The following is a 17,988-nucleotide window of genomic DNA, read 5'->3' on the forward strand; positions in this document are numbered from 1 at the left end:
AGAACATTTCCAAAGCACTCTTAACAGCATTAAAAGAGGAGCAGTGGTTAAACCATTTATAAACAGCATAGTTGGGTGGGAGGGCTGGGAGGGCACCCACACCTCTGCCCTTGTTCTGCTATAGTGATCAACAGTTCTCAAAGCCTTAAAGACACTCCTTGTCCCCAGCTGTAGTGAGGGGGGTGGGGTCTGCTTTGGGGACCGTGAAGAAGCCATAATGCCTGGGCATGAGCAAGGGTATTTGCACAGGGTGCAGAGAAGTAAGAACAGCACTTTCACTCCAAGGACCCTGTCTTCTGCAGTCATCATGCACAGCTCGAATCTTTGGTGCCGCCAAGCACAGCCCTGCTTTTATAGGGGTCTCCAGGCCTGGCTTTGGGCATGACTTGGAAAGAAGGGCTGTTCTGTTTTCTTAGAGTGCCCTTCACCTCTTTTGTCATGTGTGTCTCTCACTTCCTGATGCCTCCCTTCTGCACCACCAGGTGCCAGGGTAATCACAGTGCCATCTGTATGCATTCTGACCAGGCCCACCCTCCCTGCAGCACCCCAGGCTCCTATACAGCTCCTCCCCTGCCTCCACTTGTTCCTCTCCACCTTGGTGAAAACTCCTTCCACAGGGTTGCTGGGCTTGGCAAAGGCAGAGAGGAGAGCAGACTAGTTGAATAAATTTGCCCTTAGATTATGAGTGGCCTCTAGCCCCTTTCACCATAGGAATATTTGAATTTTAGGAGAAGTTTGTTCTCTCACCAACCCCCCCCCCTTTAACCAAGCACTTGAGTCCCAGCACTGTGCTTGCCCCTTCAGTATGCAGTATTTCATTTGGCCTTCTCAGAGACCCACTGGGCAAGTGTTGTATCCCCCATCTTCCCAATGGGGGACCCAAAGTCCCGAGAGTTTTAGCAAGCTTCCCAAGGTTATACAGCTAGCAAATGATAAAGCTGGGATGACAATCTAGGGCTTCTAAAGCCAAGTCCAGTCAGCTCTTATCGTCTCAGGTACTCATTCAAAAGAAAGCATCTTTAGTGACAGACAGTATTCAAGGAGAAGATATGAGGGATCCTTAATGAAGGGCCTCACCTTCAGGCCTAGATTGGTACCTGGGGCTTCAGCAAGGTCTATAAAACTCTAAAACTATTTGCAATACTTCCTCTGTGCATATAATCTCATTTTTCAGCAGGAGGCTCTTACTGGCCTGGTGGAACACTCCCCATCTAAACCCAGGGTCCAGAGGCAAGAAGGCCAGTTACTGAGGAAGGGCATTTCAGACCCTGGTCTTATCTCCCCCTGGTCCCTATTCTGAAGTCTCAAAAGGCAAATAGCAGACTGAAAGAGGGCATTGGAGAGGTTCTTCTGTGGCCAGTGGGTGGGTGTTAACAGAATTGAATGGTTAGAACTTCAGAGCTGGAAGAGGTAGGGAACAGCCTAGTCCATCCTTCTCATTTTACAGAGGTGGAAATTGGGGCTCACAGAAGAAACCCCACATACCCAAGATCACCCAGTGAGTTAGTGGTAGAAAAGGTCCTATGTGTTTTTTAGTTCCACTAAGGATGTCTGTAAAGCTGTAAAGTTTATTGAGGCAAATCAGTCAGCATTTATTGAGCCTCATATATGTGTTAGCATTTCTGCAGGCACTATCTCTTTGTGCCACACGAGAATTGGGAGTAGGTGCCCCACCTCTTGTCCTCACTTTTCCTTGCCCAGTTGATGCTGACTGTAGAGGACAAGGACATAAAGGGCTTCACATGGGCCATAGCCCCAGCCTTGACCATACTGGGCTACCTGCTCATACTGCTGGTTGCCATTTTCCCCTTCTGGGCGTGCCTTGTGAATGAGGAATCCTGTGAGGCGTTTTTCAGTGGCCTGTTTGAAAACTGCTTTCCTTTCAAGTGCTAGAAGCCTTGACCCTTATCCAGTAAGGAGGGATGGAGGCAGGGACTAGGGGGTGGGGGTGGCAGAGAATAAGATTTAATAAGCCCATAAGGGCATTTTCTCTGAGTCTCCACTGTCTTGGGGTTAGAGGACAGTAGGCACTGGGAGGGGGTTAATAATGTCAGGCTGACACTGGAGTCAGGAGCCAATGTGTCAGCAGCAGTTTATTTCTGGGGGTCCCCTGGGATGAAGGAGGGGATCCTGCCCTACTCTGTGAGGCTCCCCCACTTCTCACCTCTCAGGGCTGCCATTAGCTCCTACCTAGGGGAGCAGCTTGGTTAGCAGAGCCCAGGTTGGGTTTCAGCCTCAACTTCTCCCCTTGGCCACATACCTGTCCAACTCTGGGTAGCAGCTCTGCAGATAATGTGCTCAGGCCTGGGTACCACATTATTGAGGAGGCACTCAAGACCGTGTTTTACAAGGAACTTGGAAAGTTCATGATGGCATCTGCCTTGGAAAAAAGGTGACTCCTGGAAACCTAGGGGTTATCTCCTGGTGATAGGAGAAGAGAGCCACTATGGGGAAGAAGGGCCAGACTGTGTGAGCTCTTTGATCCAGGGTTCCTCGGCCTTCGCATTACTGACATTTTGGGGTGGATAATCTTTGTTGGGAGGCTCCCCTGTTTCTTACAGCTTAGTAGCATCCCTGCCCTCTACTACCCCCTAGATACCAGTAGAACCCTCCCTCCATTAGTTGTGACAGAATTACTTCTTGGCATTGCCAAATATCCCCCGTGAGGAGCAAAATTGTGTCTGGTTCAGAAGCACTGTCTTAACGCAAGGGTAGATTCAAGAACTCTGAGTCTTCAATAATACCTTTGTCCCTTTGTTCTACCCCCAGCTGTCCATTTCTGCATGCTCAGGAGCGTATACAAACTCATTTTAACATGAGTCTGCATCATGCTAACAGTAGCAGGACAAATCACCCTGCCCTTAAGACTCTGGCTCTGCTATTTTGGTCTGTTACTTTTATTAACCAGGATAACTGTAGGGGTTCCCCGCATCGTTCAGAACATGTTGATTTTCCACCGGTGACTTTTTTCAGCATGACCAATATAGATGCGATTCCTCACGTTTCCTTGTGTAACAAATTTTATCATGAGGGTTTTATTTTATGTTGTTTGTAAAACCACCATTTGTCTATGTAATTTTGTTGTTGTTTACTTTCATGTCATGGGGAACAAAATGGGGCCAAAGTGGCAAGGTCAGAACCTTGGTTCCAGGCCACATGTCAGGGCCTGAGGTGCTAGAGCTTCAGAGGCCATCCCTGCCCAGGCTCTGTGGGCTCTGTGGGCTCTGTGGGCTCTGTGGGCTCTGTGGGCTCTGTCCTTTGGGGTCAGGGTGCCCAGCACCAGCCCACGCTCCCTCCCCTGCAGTTTACATCATCCTCAGCTGCGTTTTCTTGCTGTCTGCAGTCGTCTTGTCTGCCCTCACCACCCCCATTGTGGTGTCTTTTGCATCTTAGCCCCTTCCAAGGACCCGGATGCACAATTTTGTATCAGCCTCCATCAGCTTCCTCACAGGTGTGGAGCAGGCAGGCAGGCCTTGGGGACGGCCTGGGGAGGGGTTCAAAGGCAGATGGTGGGTGGTTTGGGGAAGGAGGATGATCTCTGTGATGTCAGGAGAGAGGATTTGAAGGTCTCCTCTGTTGGCTTCTCTCTGAAGTAACCCACCCCCATACACTGCCCCTCTGTACCTATTTATGACCCCTCTTCTTTGGGGCTTTTCAGTACTCCACACTTCCAGCTAGCACAGTCCTTACCACAGTGCTTACCACACTGGTTGGGGTCATTTGTCTGGGGTCTTTTTTACCATAAGCTCTATCCCAGTGACTGTCATAGAGTCTGGAATAGAATTCTAATATCATTGAAATATATGATGTAAATGAAATATAAATGTTTTTTGGATGAATAAATGGAAGAGACCATCTCTGCCCTTTGGAATCTTTTGACTTTAAAAGGTTGACCAACGCCCTCCCCTGTCATGAGATGGAGGAGCTGGAAGGCTCACGGTGGGAGAATCAGGTTGAGTTTCATCCAAAGTATCACACCCAGAGGGCCCAGGCAGGAGTCAGCTGAGGTCATGAGCACAGAGGGTACTCAGGAAAGGGATTTCTTTTTTTTTTTTTTTTTTATCCTCACCCGAGGACATTTTTCCATTTTTTGTACAGATAGAGTGGGAGGGAGAGAGAGGAAGAGAGAGAGAGAGAGAGAAACATCGACATGAAAGGGACACATCGAGTGGCTGCCACCGCACGACCAACCAGGGCCGGGGACAAACTGCAACTGAGGTACATGCCCTTAGTGGGAACCGAACCCGGGTCTCTCCGGACCGCAGGCCAACGCTCTAACCACTGAGCCAAACTGGCCAGGGCAGGAAAAGGATTTCTGATTAGGGGGCCCCGGGAGGTGAGGCGCATGAGCTTTGAGATAAGTTGGGAAAGAGGACAAGACAGGCATGTGGGGTGGACGTTTTTGGCTCAGAGAGGGCAAGGTTTGCCAGCAAGAGAAAGAGCCTCCATGCAGGAGGCACATAGGCTGTAGGCCACTGGCTCTGTCTAATTAAGTCTGAGGAAGGCTGGACCGAAGACAGAACCACAGAGGAGAGCAAAGTTGCTTCCCTGTGTCCTGCAGGGGCTTGTGCTTTCCTGGCCTTGTTGCTGCATGCCCTGGAGATCCAGAGTCTGATGGTGAAGCCCAGCCCTCCCTAATTCTCTGCGCAGTAGCCTTACTACATCCTGCGCTTTGGCTTCTTTCTGTTCATAGTGGCTGGTGAGTGTCCCGGGACTGGTGCCCCTCTCCCTGCCCTCTGTTGGGATTCAGGAGCCATGGACACTCTAGAGCTAAGCTGTTCAAAGCTGCAGTCACTGCCCGGCCAGTGTGGCTCAGTGCATTGAGCATCGTCCCATTGACTGAAAGGTCCCAGTTTGATTCCCAGTCAGGGCACATGCCCAGGGTTTCAGGTCTTGATCCCTGGTGGGGGGCATGCAGGAGGCAGCTGATCAATATTTCTCTCTCACATCGATGTTTCTATCTTTCCCTTCCTCTCTCTCTAAAAAAAAAATCAATAAAAACATATTTTAAATAACTGCAGTCACTAGCTACATGTAGCTATTTAACTTTAATTAATTAAAATGAAATAAAGTTAAAAATTCAGTGCTTCAGTCTCACTAGACACATTCCAAATGTTCAATAACCACACTATTGTGTGTCTAGTGGCTACCATATTGGACAGTACAGATATAGAAATTTCCATTGCTGCAGAAAGTGCTACTGGACAGCACTGCTCTAGAGCTTCAACCATACCCCTTATTCTTGTCCTTCCCACTTTGAATCCTACTTGACTTGAGAACCAGACTCTTCCAAATTTCATACTCTCCCCTATACCATCCTGGTTCCTAAGGCTTTCTATTCCTATTTCTATCTTTATCCTGAAATCTAAGATCTCATTCCTCACCCTAACTGACCTTTATCTTTACATACTATCACCATCTAAATCCATAATCCTATTTAATTTTGTCCCTATTCCTAATACCCTCCCTACTATGTTAACCTAACCCATGATTAATCTATTTTAACTCAATTTTATTATACATTAAATATAAAATAAAGAATATTTATGCCCTGACTAGTTTTGCTCAGCGGTTAGAGCATGGGCCCGTGGAGTGAAGGGTTGCAAGTTCGATTCCCCATCAAGGGCACATGCCTGTGTTGCAGGTTCGATACCCAGCCCCAGTCAGAGTCATACAGGAGGCAACCAATAGATGTGTCCCTCTCATATCAATGTTCCTTTCTCTTTCTCTCTCCCTCTCTATCTAAAAATCAATGGAAAAATATCCTCAGGTGAGGATTAACAAAATAACAAGAAAAATGCCATTCAAAAAAAGAATATTTATAATATAGCTGTAAGATCTAAGTAATTAAAAATAAACTGTACACCCATACTTCTGCCATATAGTTTAAGAACTAGCCATATTACATTTACTTCGCTGTTTATATTACACCCTTATTTTAAGTACCACTGACAAAGAAAAATTGCTGCCAAGTATAATTCTAAGACGTTATAGCTTGTAAGACACATCTCATTTCAGAGATGTTAAAATGTAAAAAAACAAAATTGGCTTGCCAAAATTAATAAAATATGGTAGAACATTAAGTATTTTTGAAGTCCCCCCGCCACCATCTGGCATTTCCTGACCTCTTCATCTTTTCTCCCCTCCAGAACCATTTACTCTGAAACTTACGCTAATCGCATTTATTACAAACATATATATTCTTAAACATATATTATTTAGTTTACATGCTTTAAAGCTTTATATATATGTTATTGTATTGTGCTTATTCTTCTGGAACTTGCTATTAAAAATTTTTTTTCTTTTATTGATTTTAGAGAGAGAGTAAAGGAGAGGGAGAGAGAGAGAGAAACACCGATGAGAGAGAACATCGATTGGCTGCCTCCTGCATACCCCCCACTGAGGACTGGGCCCCCAACCTGGGCATGTACCCTGACTGGGAATCAAACTGGTGACCTCTTGGTGCGTGGGTCGACGCTCAACCACTGAGCCACACCAGCCAGGCGGGAACTTGCTATTTTGATCAACATTATAACCTGAGGTTCCTCCATATTAATACAAGAAATTGAGGTTCATTTGTTTTTACAACCTTAAGTATTTACTTGTGTAATGAATCCCAATTATCCATTTTCCTGACATTGGATGGTTTCCAGTTTATTTTATCTATTACCAACAACACTGTCATGAACTTTCTTGTTATGTCTTCTGCTGCACATGTGTAAAATGGTCTCCAGGATACTAAGTACTGAAATTTCTGGATCCAGATTATGCATATTTTCAGGTTTTCTATATAATGTCCAATAGGTTTCCTAAAAGATGGTAATAATTTGCACCCTACTGGCAGGAAAAATAATTCCTGTTGCTTCATCTCTTTGTCAACATTTGAAATTGTCAGACCTTTAAATCTTTGCCAATTTAATTGGTGTAAGATAGTATCTCATGCTATTAAAATGCATTTTCTTAATTATTAATCAGATTGAACATGTTTTTATATGTTTAGTGGCCATTTGTGTTTCCTGTTCTAAGAAATTCTTATTTAGTGTTTTGCCTATTTTTTTTTGTCCTTTTCAAACTGATTTGTAGGAGTTCTTCATATATTTTAGATACTAATCCTTTATTAGTATAGATATTGCAAATATCTTCTAGTTTAAGGCTTGGCTTTTTACTTCTTATATAGGATTCTTTGAAGAATGGAAATAAATTTTACTACATTAAACTTATTTTTATCAATTAAACTTACTGATATTTTCCTTTAAATGGTTTATTTCCTTTGTGTATTGTTATTATTATTATTATTTTTATTATTATTTTTAATCTTCACTCGAGGATACACTTCCATTTATCTTCAGATAGAATGGGAAGGAGGGAGGGGGGAAGAGAGAGAGAGAGAGACATTGACATTGATGTGAGAAAGACACATTGATTGGTTCTTGGACAGAACCAAAACCGAGGTATGTGCCCTTGACTGGAATCAAACACACAACTCTTTGGTCCAAGGGCCGATGCTCTAACCGCTGAGCAAAACGGCCAGGGCTCCTTTGTGTATAATTTATGAAATCTTTCCTTGTTGAGGTCTTAAAGATATTTTATTATATATTAAAGTTTTGTCATTTTGCTTTCTATAACTCATTAATCCATCTTGATTTATGGTGTGAGGGGAGGTAGGGATCACTTTCATTATGTTTTTTAAATGAATATCAAGTTGTTATAGTGGCAGTTATTGACTAGTCTGCACTGATCTGGAATGCCATTTCTGTTATTAATCAAATTTCCATACTCTATTTATTAACTTGTCTATTCTAGTGCCCAAACCATACTTTTATAGTTTCTGTAGCTTTATGATATCTTGATATTATATATTTTGATATCTGGTAGGAAAAATCCTTCCACTTGTTCTTTTTCAGAGGTGGCTTAGTTATTTTGGCCTTTTTTCTTACATATAAGAAAATCTTTCATATATATATACACACATGTGTGTGTATATATATATTGTTTACATATAAGACATCTTTCATTATATTTCACAGAAAAAAAATCTGTTAAAATTTGTTTGGAATTACACTCAATATATGTTCAATTTAGGGAGAACTGATTAAAAAAAATAGTATTGAATCTTCCTATGCATGAACATGCTGTTTTCTTTCATTTCCTTATGTTTTCTTTAATATTTATTTAAAACTTTTATAATTTTGCTGAGCTGGTGTGGCTCAGTGGTTGAACATTGACCCATGCACCAAGAGGTCACTGGTTCAATTCCCAGTCAGGGCACATGCCCAGATTGTGAGCCAAATCCCCAGTGGGGATTTGCAGGAGGCATGCAGGAGGCAACCAATCGATGTTTTCTCTCATTGGTGTTTCTATCTCTCTCTCCCTCTCCCTTCCTCTCTCTCTAAAAAAAATATAAAGAAAAAATGTTTAAAATTTTTATAATCTTGTCCTTTTGTTTGGTTTCCCCCCTAGGTATATATACCTGCAGTACAATGATACTATATAATAAAGGGATGTTTTTGATGTTTCATTATAAAGTATTGTATTTATTTGTACACAGTTTAGGTAGACAATATTTGTCATATTAAGGAAGTTACCTTCTGGTTCTAGTTTGCAAAGATTTGTGTTTCCTTTTTAATCATGAATGGATGCTAAGTTTTATTGGATGCTTTTTCTTTTTGCATGTATTGAGACCATTAAGTTTTCTCCTTTAACCCTCTTAATGTGGCAGATAACACTGGAAGTTTGTCCATTGTGTAATATCTTTTTTGTTATTCAACTTTTTTTGTAATATTTTCTTTAGAATTTTGCATTCGTGTTATGAATGAGATTGGTTTAAAAATGTTTTTCTTGTACTGTCCTTTTCTGATTTTGATATCATGGTGTTACAAGCTTTATAAAATGAGTGAGGGTGTCTAATTTCTGAATTTATGTTTAGAATTATTATTTTTTCTTTGCCTATAAAAGGAGCATAGTATTTCTCTAGGAAAGAATTTTAAGTTCACGATTCAGTTTCTTTAAGGATTATAGGACTATTCAGATATTGTTTTGTTCTTGAGTCAGTTTTGGTAATTTATATATTTCTACAAATTTATACATTTTATCTAAGTTTAAAAATTCATTGACATAAAATTATTCAAAATATTTTCTTTCTTAATTTGTGCTGTATCTGTAGTTGTGTGATTTTTTTCATTACCAATTTTTGTCAGAGGCTTACCATCTTTAAGTCTTCAAAAAATTAGCTTTTACAGAAAAAGACAAATACCACATGATCTCACTTATATACGGAATATAATGAACATAACAGTCTGAGGAATATAGTAGACCCAGAAACATGGAAGTAGGGCACAGACTGACATCCCTCAGAAGAGGGGGTGGGGGGGTGGTGGGAAGAGATAAACCACAGAACTTATATGCATGTATGCATGACCAATGGACATGGACAACTAAGCCGGGGACAGGGTGGGGGTGGGGTGGGGAGGGGGGTGCCAATGGGGTAAAAAAGGTAAAATATCTGTAACAAAAAAATAAATAAAAAATTTATTAAAAAAACAAAAACAGCTTTTAGCTTTATTGAACCTTCATGTTTTGTGTTTGTTTTCTATTTAATTTTTGCTTCTAACTTTGAACTTCCATTCCTAATTTTTTGCATTTATTCTGCTATTCTTTTTCCAACTTCTTAAAGCAGGATCTAAGCCCATTGATTATTTATTCTTCTTAAAAATTTTTTTTTAATCCTCACCCAAGAATATATTTTTATTGATTTTAGAGAGAGAGGAAGGTGGAAAGAGAGAGAGAGAGAAATATCAATGTGAGAGAGACACATTGTTTGGTTGCTTCCCACATGCACTCCCCCGGAAATCAAACCCATGACCCTTCGGTGTACAGACTGACACTCTAACCACTGAGCAATACTGGCCAGGACTCTGTTAATGATTTTAATTAATTTCACTTTGAGGAGAGATCATGGTCCATAGACAGCCCTAATATTTTTAGATTTATTGAGAATTGCTTTATAGACTAGTGTGAGGTAATCTTTTATCTATAAACTAGATCAAGCTTGTTTATTATGTTGTCTAAATCTTGATTTAGAATTGTTATATTTTATTAGGGAATTGAACTTTTTATCATTATCTTCACCCCCCCCCCCCACTGATATTTAGAGAGAATAGAGGGAGGAAAGGAAGGGGAGAGAGAGAAGCATCGATGTGAGAGAGACAAATTGATTGGTTGTCTACCACGCACGCCCCAACCAGGGCCAGGGATTGAACCTGCAACCCAGATTCATGCCCTTGACTGGGAATCAAACCTGCAACCCTTTGGTCTGTGGGCCAACACTCTAATCACAGCCACACCAGCCAAGACTCATTATTCTTTTTATTTCTAGTAATGCTTTTGTTGTAAAGTTTGTTTTAGCTAATATTACTATAGCTACTTCTACATTTTTAGGTTAGTATTTACCTGTTATATTTTTAAAAATCTTTTACTTTAAAACTTTCTGTCTTCATGTTTTGGATAGTTCTTATAAATAGCTTATAACTGGATTTTTCATCTAGTCTTATAATATTTGTCTTTTAACTGGAGCATTTAGTTGGCTTACATTCATTGTGACTACTGATATATTTGTATTTTTTTCTATCATATTAATTTGTATTTTCAGTTCTGTTCTGTTCCTCCCTACCCCTAAATCGCTTATTTTGGATTGACTAAATTTTATGTATATAATTCTCACTACATGTCTTCCCTCTTTAGTTTGGAAGTTATATGGTCTATTTTTATCCACGTAGTAGTTATTATTGACATTTTAAAATGTTTACTTAACAAAGTTGAAAGATGATCAACATATTTATTCTCTACATAAATAATAAAAGGACCTTCCCTCAATTTATATGCTATTTTGTTCAATGTTTTAATTCATTTTTGTTTTTTTAAATCTATACATTTGACATTATTATTTTATGCATTTAATATTTGTTTGTTTAAATTTACTCACATATTTACTAATTTAGTTGTTCATTAAACCTTCTTAGACCTTCTATCTAAGATCATTATCCTTCTGCTTGACATACATTCTTTATAATGCTTTTTAATGATGGTTAATTAGAGATACACTCTCATATTTTGTTTGTATGAAATTATCTTTCATTTTGTTCATTAAAATTGGTTTTGCTGAATACACATTTTAAGTTGGCAGTTATTTTCTGAGCATTTAAGATATTATTTTATTATTTTCCTATTTTTATTGTTGTTCAGAAGTTGAGTCTCTGTGAAAATATTCTTATTAAGGAAGTCTTTCTTAGACTTTCTCTGGTATTTTTCAGAATATGGGTATTTGTGTTAGGATTTGTTGTGTGAACTAAATCTGAGGAGTAGTGTCTTTCGGCATTGCTAGGAAATTTTTATCTTCTCATTTTTTTGTTTTACTTTTTGGAATTCCATGAAGACTTCTGTTAGACCTTGTTACTCTATCTTGCATGTCTCTTAATTTCTCTTTCATATTTTCCATCTCTTTGTCTTTCTGGGCTGCATTCTGAATAACTTACATAGAGGTTTCTTTAGTTTTAGCCTTTCACTTTTTACCTGTGTCTGATCTGCTCTTTAACCTATTAAATTTTTATTTCAATTAATCTATTTTTTTTTTCTTATCCTCACCCGAGGACATTTTTCCATTTTTTGTTCAGATAGAGCGGGAGGGAGAGAGAGGAAGAGAGAGAGAGAGAAACATCGATGTGAAGGGACACATCGAATGTCTGCCACCCGCACGACCAACCAGGGCCGGGGACAAACTGCAACCGAGGTACGTGCCCTTAGCGGGAACTGAACCCGGGTCTCTCTGTACCGCAGGCCGACGCTCCAACTGCTGAGCCAAACTGGCCAGGGCTCAATTAATCTATTTTTATAACTAGAAATTATATTTCCCCTAAGTGTTGTATTTTATCATCTCTTGTCCTTATATTTTTAATTCTCTAAATATATTTTCATTATACATGTTAAACATACTTATTTTACATTTTGTGTCTTTTAAGTTTAGCAGCCAAATTATTTGCAGGTTTGAGTCCATTAGCTGCTGTTTATGCAGGCTCTTGGTTGTGACATCTTATTTCTCTCTCTCTCTCTCTCTCTCTCTCTCTCTCTATATATATATATATATATATATATAACAGTGAATTAGTTTTTCTTGGATTTTTTGGGGGGGGGGCAGAAATTCTTCAAGGCCTGTATTTAAAGTGTTTCCACGAAAAAGGATTTGCATTTGCTTCTTTCTGGCACATAGGTACACAACTAGCTTAGCATCACAAACAAAATACATAGGTATTATGAATTTAGCTGCAGATATACATAACAGCTAGCCTGTATTTATGAATTCTTGGTCAACACAGGTAATTTTGAAGTTCCAGTTTCATGTGACAGACTTGTATTAGATTCTCCTCTTGAGCAGGCCCTGGGATTTTTCTGCTGTTTGTGTGTGTGTGTGTCCCAATGGCCAACAGAATGGAAAATCAGGGTTACCTGGGGTGAGTGTGTGTCTTCAAGGTGAAAACTAATTGTATGCTTGCTTAACATTCTAATTCCTGTTTCCATTATGGTTTTGGCTTTTAAGAATATCTTACTCTGATGCCACCTTGATGATGCATTTACAAAAAAGTTTTTGAATAAATATTTTATTTATAACTTATTTCGTTTTAGTGGGAGAGTATCTAATCTGCTATAAGGCTGAAAATAGAAGTTGTCCATCATCTTCATGTTAACATTAATACCGCATTTACCATTGTACTTACCATACTTAAGGTATTTCCATTTATTCTTATGAACATCAATTCTCTTTTTCCTTTCTTTAACTTTACTAAGAGTCTTGAGTTGGGCATCAAGAGGCCTGGGTTTTGTGGTTGACCTTCCTCTCTTAATCCTTGTTTTCTCACCTATTAATGTTTAGACAACTGCTAATTTCAGCACTGGCCAAGGTTCTGTGAGTTTATCCATCGGTTTGTATGCCTTGTGTTCTATTGCACTCTATTTCCCCTTCTGTCTCTATAATACCTTACAATGGAGGGGAGTATTAGGGAGGGCAGGTACAGACCAAAAAGAATTGCATTAGTGGACAGAGTTCCTGACCTTTAGGGCATGAAGCATGACACTCTAATCTGAGCCAAACTTTTGCTCTTATTTAGGTGTCATCTCCTCTTTCAAGAAACAGCCTTCCTTAGGTGTCATTTATTATCCATTTCCCAGAGTATTGAGAAGACCCAAGAGATCTTGCACCTGGAGAATCTGGAAAGTTTGGGAGGACTGAGTTCAATACAAAAGGGGACCCTGCTGAAGGAAGAGATAGTTATCTAGTCCAGGAGAGTCTGTCTTCTACCATTCATCAAACTGTGTGAGTGCATGTGTGTGGATGGCACTCTCTTCTCTGCCAGGCTCTGCTACTTTTTTTTTCTAATCCTTACCTGAGGATATTTTTCATTTATCTTCAGATAGAGTGGCAGGGAGAGAGAGAGAGAGAGAGAGAGAGAGAGAGAGAGAGAGAGAGAGAATGAAACATTGACATGAGAGGAACACATTGACTAGTTGTCTCCTGCACGACCCTGACCAGAGTCAGGGACAAACCACAACCGAGGTACATGCCCTCAACCAGAATAAAACCTGCGACTCTTTGGTCCATGGGCTGATGCTCTAACTGCTGAGCAAAAGTGGCCAGGACCAGGCTCTGCTACTTTTTGTAAGTTTTTTTTCTTTATTGATTTTAGAGAGAGAGGAAGGGAGAGGGAGAGAGAGATAGAAACATCGATGAGAGAGAACATTAATTGTCCACCTCCTGCATGCCCTGCACTGGGGATTTGGCCCACAACCTGGGCATGTGCCCTGACCCAGAATCTAACAGGTGACCTCTTGGTGCATGGGTCAATGCTCAACCACTGAGCCACGCTGGCTGGGTAAGGCTCTACTACTTTAAATAAGCTTCCTGAATGTTAAATTAATGCTCCACTTCCCTACACAGTGATTCTATTTTGCTCATATTTGAAAAAAATGTTTTCATATTCGAAATTTGTTAAAAGTTTTTGAATTCTGAACTTCCTGAGTGATCTCCCTCCCTCCCTCCCTCCTCCCTCCCTCCCTCCCTCCCTCCCTCCCTCCCTCCCTCCCTCCCTCCCCTCCTTCTTTTCTTTTTGCAGGTGTTTTCAGTAAAAGAAAGAATACTGCTTGTTAGTCCATACCTCAAAAATCTGGCCTGGAGGGCAGGAGGGGAAGGAGAAATATTACAAAATGATTAAGTGAAGTGAACTTTCATAAGACAAAAACTGAACAGAATGTAACCACAACAGAAGGTGTTTGAGTTAGTCATATTAAAAAGTGATTTCCCCATACAAAAAGTGTGATTCTGTACAAAAAACATTTCTTAAGTATGTGTTGGGTGGAAGGGTTAGGGTGGTTAAAGGTGAAAACATACCCAAGATTGAGTTCCCAGGTCTGGAAGCCTGAGCTTCTGGGGAAAGCATAAAGCAAGTTAGCCATCAATGTATTGGCATTCCATCCTTCCACTAGAGTCAGAAACCTCCTGAGTGCACCTCTAATGTGCCCTGTTCACATTCCTGATGGTGCTTACAGACCCAGGAGCATTCAGTCCCCCAGCTAGGATGAGAGTAACTAGGAGGTACAAATGTTTTGGGGCAATGGGGAAGTCAGAACAATAATCTAAGGCCCTTCATCTCAACAATACTAAGTAACAATGCCTCCCCACTTTTCTCTCTAAAGAACACATATGTAGAAAAATCTGTTAGAACTTAAACAGTGTAAATTCAAAAACAAGTGCAGGGAGCTCTGAACGTCTTCCTGGAGAGGGAGATGTGATGGACATGACTAGAGTCAAGTGGGCTCTGTTGTGACTGTTAGTGTTTACAAACACTATCCATTGTGCAGCATACCATGTGCAGTGACCTTGTGCAGTGTACCATGGGGGTACACAGAGGTGTCAGAATCAGTTTCTGTTCTCCAGAGGCTGACCCAAGTAAAGGAGCTAATTCATATACACCTGAAAAACAGTCACTAGGTATTTTAATTATATGTTTTTTGTTTCTTATATTTCTCTCCTAATGATATCTTGGGAATTTTTTATAGGGATATAGTGACAGCCTAGTTCCAGTCATATCACTTTTTCTCCTAAAACAATCCATACAGGAACTAGTGTTATCAGTGAAACTAGGACTAGAAAAAATCTACAAACTAAAATATGTAATTGTGGTCCAATCCACATAAACCCCCACAACCTGTATAGGATGCCACAATGGAAGAGTGGCATGGTGGGCACAGTGGGGTGGGTCAGAAAATATGTAGGGGTTGTAGTGGTGGCAAATTCCAAAATTCATTAGCAAATATTAGCCTTCGGATATCTGAGAAGGAGCCACTTTGAGAGGGAATGGCTGTGAATAGGCTAGAGGGGAAACATGAGGCATGTGTGTTTTGGGAGACAGAGGAGGCATGGAAAGTACATGGGAGTTTATTAAAGGAAAGTTTTAAGAAGCACCACTTGCAAAAGAGAGGAGACCACCTTAGAAGGCAGATGACAGTATCCTTTGATAGCAATGACTGATGAAGAATAGAAGGAAGGAAATGAGTGGTAGTACAAGTCCTTTTGAACTGTTAGAATATAAGAATCAGAGGAATGTTGGGTATATGGGACCTATAAAAGCAAGTGTCCCTCAATGTAGCAATAGAAGGAAAAGCCCTCACAGTGTTCTGCTTACGTGACTCTGTTTCCACAGTATCTATTTGCAAATAGCAAATGATCCAGGAAAATCAAACTCATTCAAATAAAGGGTAAAATAGCAGTAAAAGTACAAGATTATCATAGGAAAAAGCAAAGAGAGAAGCAAAAATCTGGATGTGAAGAAAACTCCCCAGAAAAGTGTTGTTACAAAGTAGAGGAAAATTAAATCCAACATTCTAAGCTAAATTACAAACTCAATGAAGAAGCCTTGGCCAGTGTGGATCAGTTGGGCTATGCACCAAAAGGTTGCCAGTTTGATTCCTGGTCAGAGCACATGCCCAGGTTGCAGGTTCGATCCTTGGTTGGGACTTGTGCAGGAGGCAACCGATTGACATTTCTCTCTCACATCAATCTCTCTCTCTCTCTTCCTTTCTCTCTCTCTAAAATCAATAAAAACTTATTTTAAAAACTCAATGAAGCAAATGTATCTAGGAAAAAAAGCCCACAAATGAGAATTATAGGAACTTAGAGAAGAAACATCTTGACAACAGAAGATGAGGGCCAAATAACAGGGGGATATGAAATAGGAACTGATAGAATTCGAGAAAGAACTGGAAAGAGTCAGGAATGAAGACCAAATTACAAGAGGCACCAGGGAGAATAGCTACCAGAACAGTAAGAAACATAAAATATTAAGAATAATAAAAGTGGCCCTGACCAGTTTAGCTCAGCAGTTAGAGCTTTGGCCTGTGGACCAGACTCGTGGGTTGGATTCTGGTCAAGGACATGTACCTTGGTTCTGGTTTGGTCCCCAGGCCCTGGTCAGGGTTGTGCGGGAGGTCAATGTGTCTCTTTTGCATCGATGTTCTCTCTCTCTCTCTCTCTCTCTCTCTCTCTCTCTCTCTCTATCTCTCCCCCCACTCGATCTGAAAATAAATGAAAAAATATCCTTGGGTGAGGATTAAAAAAAAAAAAGAATAATAAAAGTAAATAAAATAAAATAAAAGGATTAGAGAGAAAGAGAAAGCTATAATAGACAGGTAAAGGGGATCCAACTTATGTTAAATTGGAGTCCCTGAGGAATAAAATTGAAATAAAAGGACAGAACCAATATTTAAAACAAATTCAATAAAATTTTACTAAAATAAAGTTTCTTTCTATTTAAAAGGAGTAACATTTACTTGGGAAAATTAATACAAAAAGTGCTTTGTTTTTTAATGGAATAGACACTCTGGAGCAAAGCACTGCCCCATCATGGAAGGCCTTAAGCCTCTTTACTTCCTTTATGCACAAATACTGGCATACACACAAAATTACTAGACATGCAAAAATGTGACTGACAAAAAATAAATAAATAAAATAACCAACAGAAGCAGATGAAATGATGATCCCAATATTGGGGTTAGCAAACACAAACCTAAAAATAGTATCAAATCATTGTGTTAAAAAAGAAAAGAAATGCAAAAATTTCAAAAATGGACACAACTATACTGAAATACTATTTTTATGAGATTTGCAAAAAGCAAAAGTTTAATGCAATACATTCTGTTGGCCAAGCTGTAGGGAAACAGACACTCATATGTTGGGGATGGAATCTGGCAATATCTATAAAACTGCAGAAGGATTAATGCTTTAACTCAACATTCTCTATTTAAGAACTTATCCAACAGATAATGCCTGCACACAAATTTTAATATAAGTGCAGAGTATTAATTGCTTCACAATTCATAATAAATGATTAGAAATAACTGAAATGTTCATCAATAGGAAACATTTTAGATAAATTATGTTGACACAAGCTTAAAAAAATGAAAAAGGTCTTTATTATTGATGTGGAACATTTTCTAGGACATATTACGTGAGAAAAAGCAAGGTATCTAGTGTGCTTCCTTTTGTGTAAGAAAGAGGGAGAAGATAGGGAAAATATATGAATATTAATATTTGCAAATAAACACTTGAAGGCCATACAAAACAACAACAACAAACCTTTAGAAATGGGGTAGATTAGGGATGGGGCAGGTGGAGTGGGCAAAGGTAGGAGCAATAATTCTCTGTGTGTAACTTTTTGTGTGATTTTGACTCTTGAATCATGTAAATATACCTATTCAAAAATTCATATTAAATCTTAAAGGCTAAGTTGGGTAATATAAGTCCATAACTTATAAGTCCATAACTGTCCATATTAGTATTTTGAACACCTATAACCTTCATTTCTGTAGTTAATGCTAAAACAACTTTCACTTTGCCCTGCTCAAGATAGGCCAGATATAATTCTACCCATATTGTTAATAAAGAAC

General features: G+C 39.6%; 1 protein-coding gene across 1 annotated transcript; it reads left to right on the forward strand.

Annotated features, from left to right (window-relative positions):
• The first annotated feature begins 1,704 nt into the window (after window positions 1-1,704).
• Window positions 1,705-13,326, forward strand: TMEM225B (transmembrane protein 225B). Its single transcript, XM_036280920.1, is given in 5 exon segments — window positions 1,705-1,912; window positions 3,305-3,451; window positions 4,562-4,705; window positions 8,899-8,920; window positions 13,194-13,326. Coding segments are annotated over 5 exon segments (654 nt in total).
• Window positions 13,327-17,988: the final 4,662 nt, after the last annotated feature.

This window comes from Molossus molossus, unplaced genomic scaffold (assembly GCF_014108415.1).
Source record: "Molossus molossus isolate mMolMol1 unplaced genomic scaffold, mMolMol1.p scaffold_m16_p_3, whole genome shotgun sequence".
NCBI classification, from domain to species: Eukaryota; Metazoa; Chordata; class Mammalia; order Chiroptera; family Molossidae; genus Molossus; species Molossus molossus.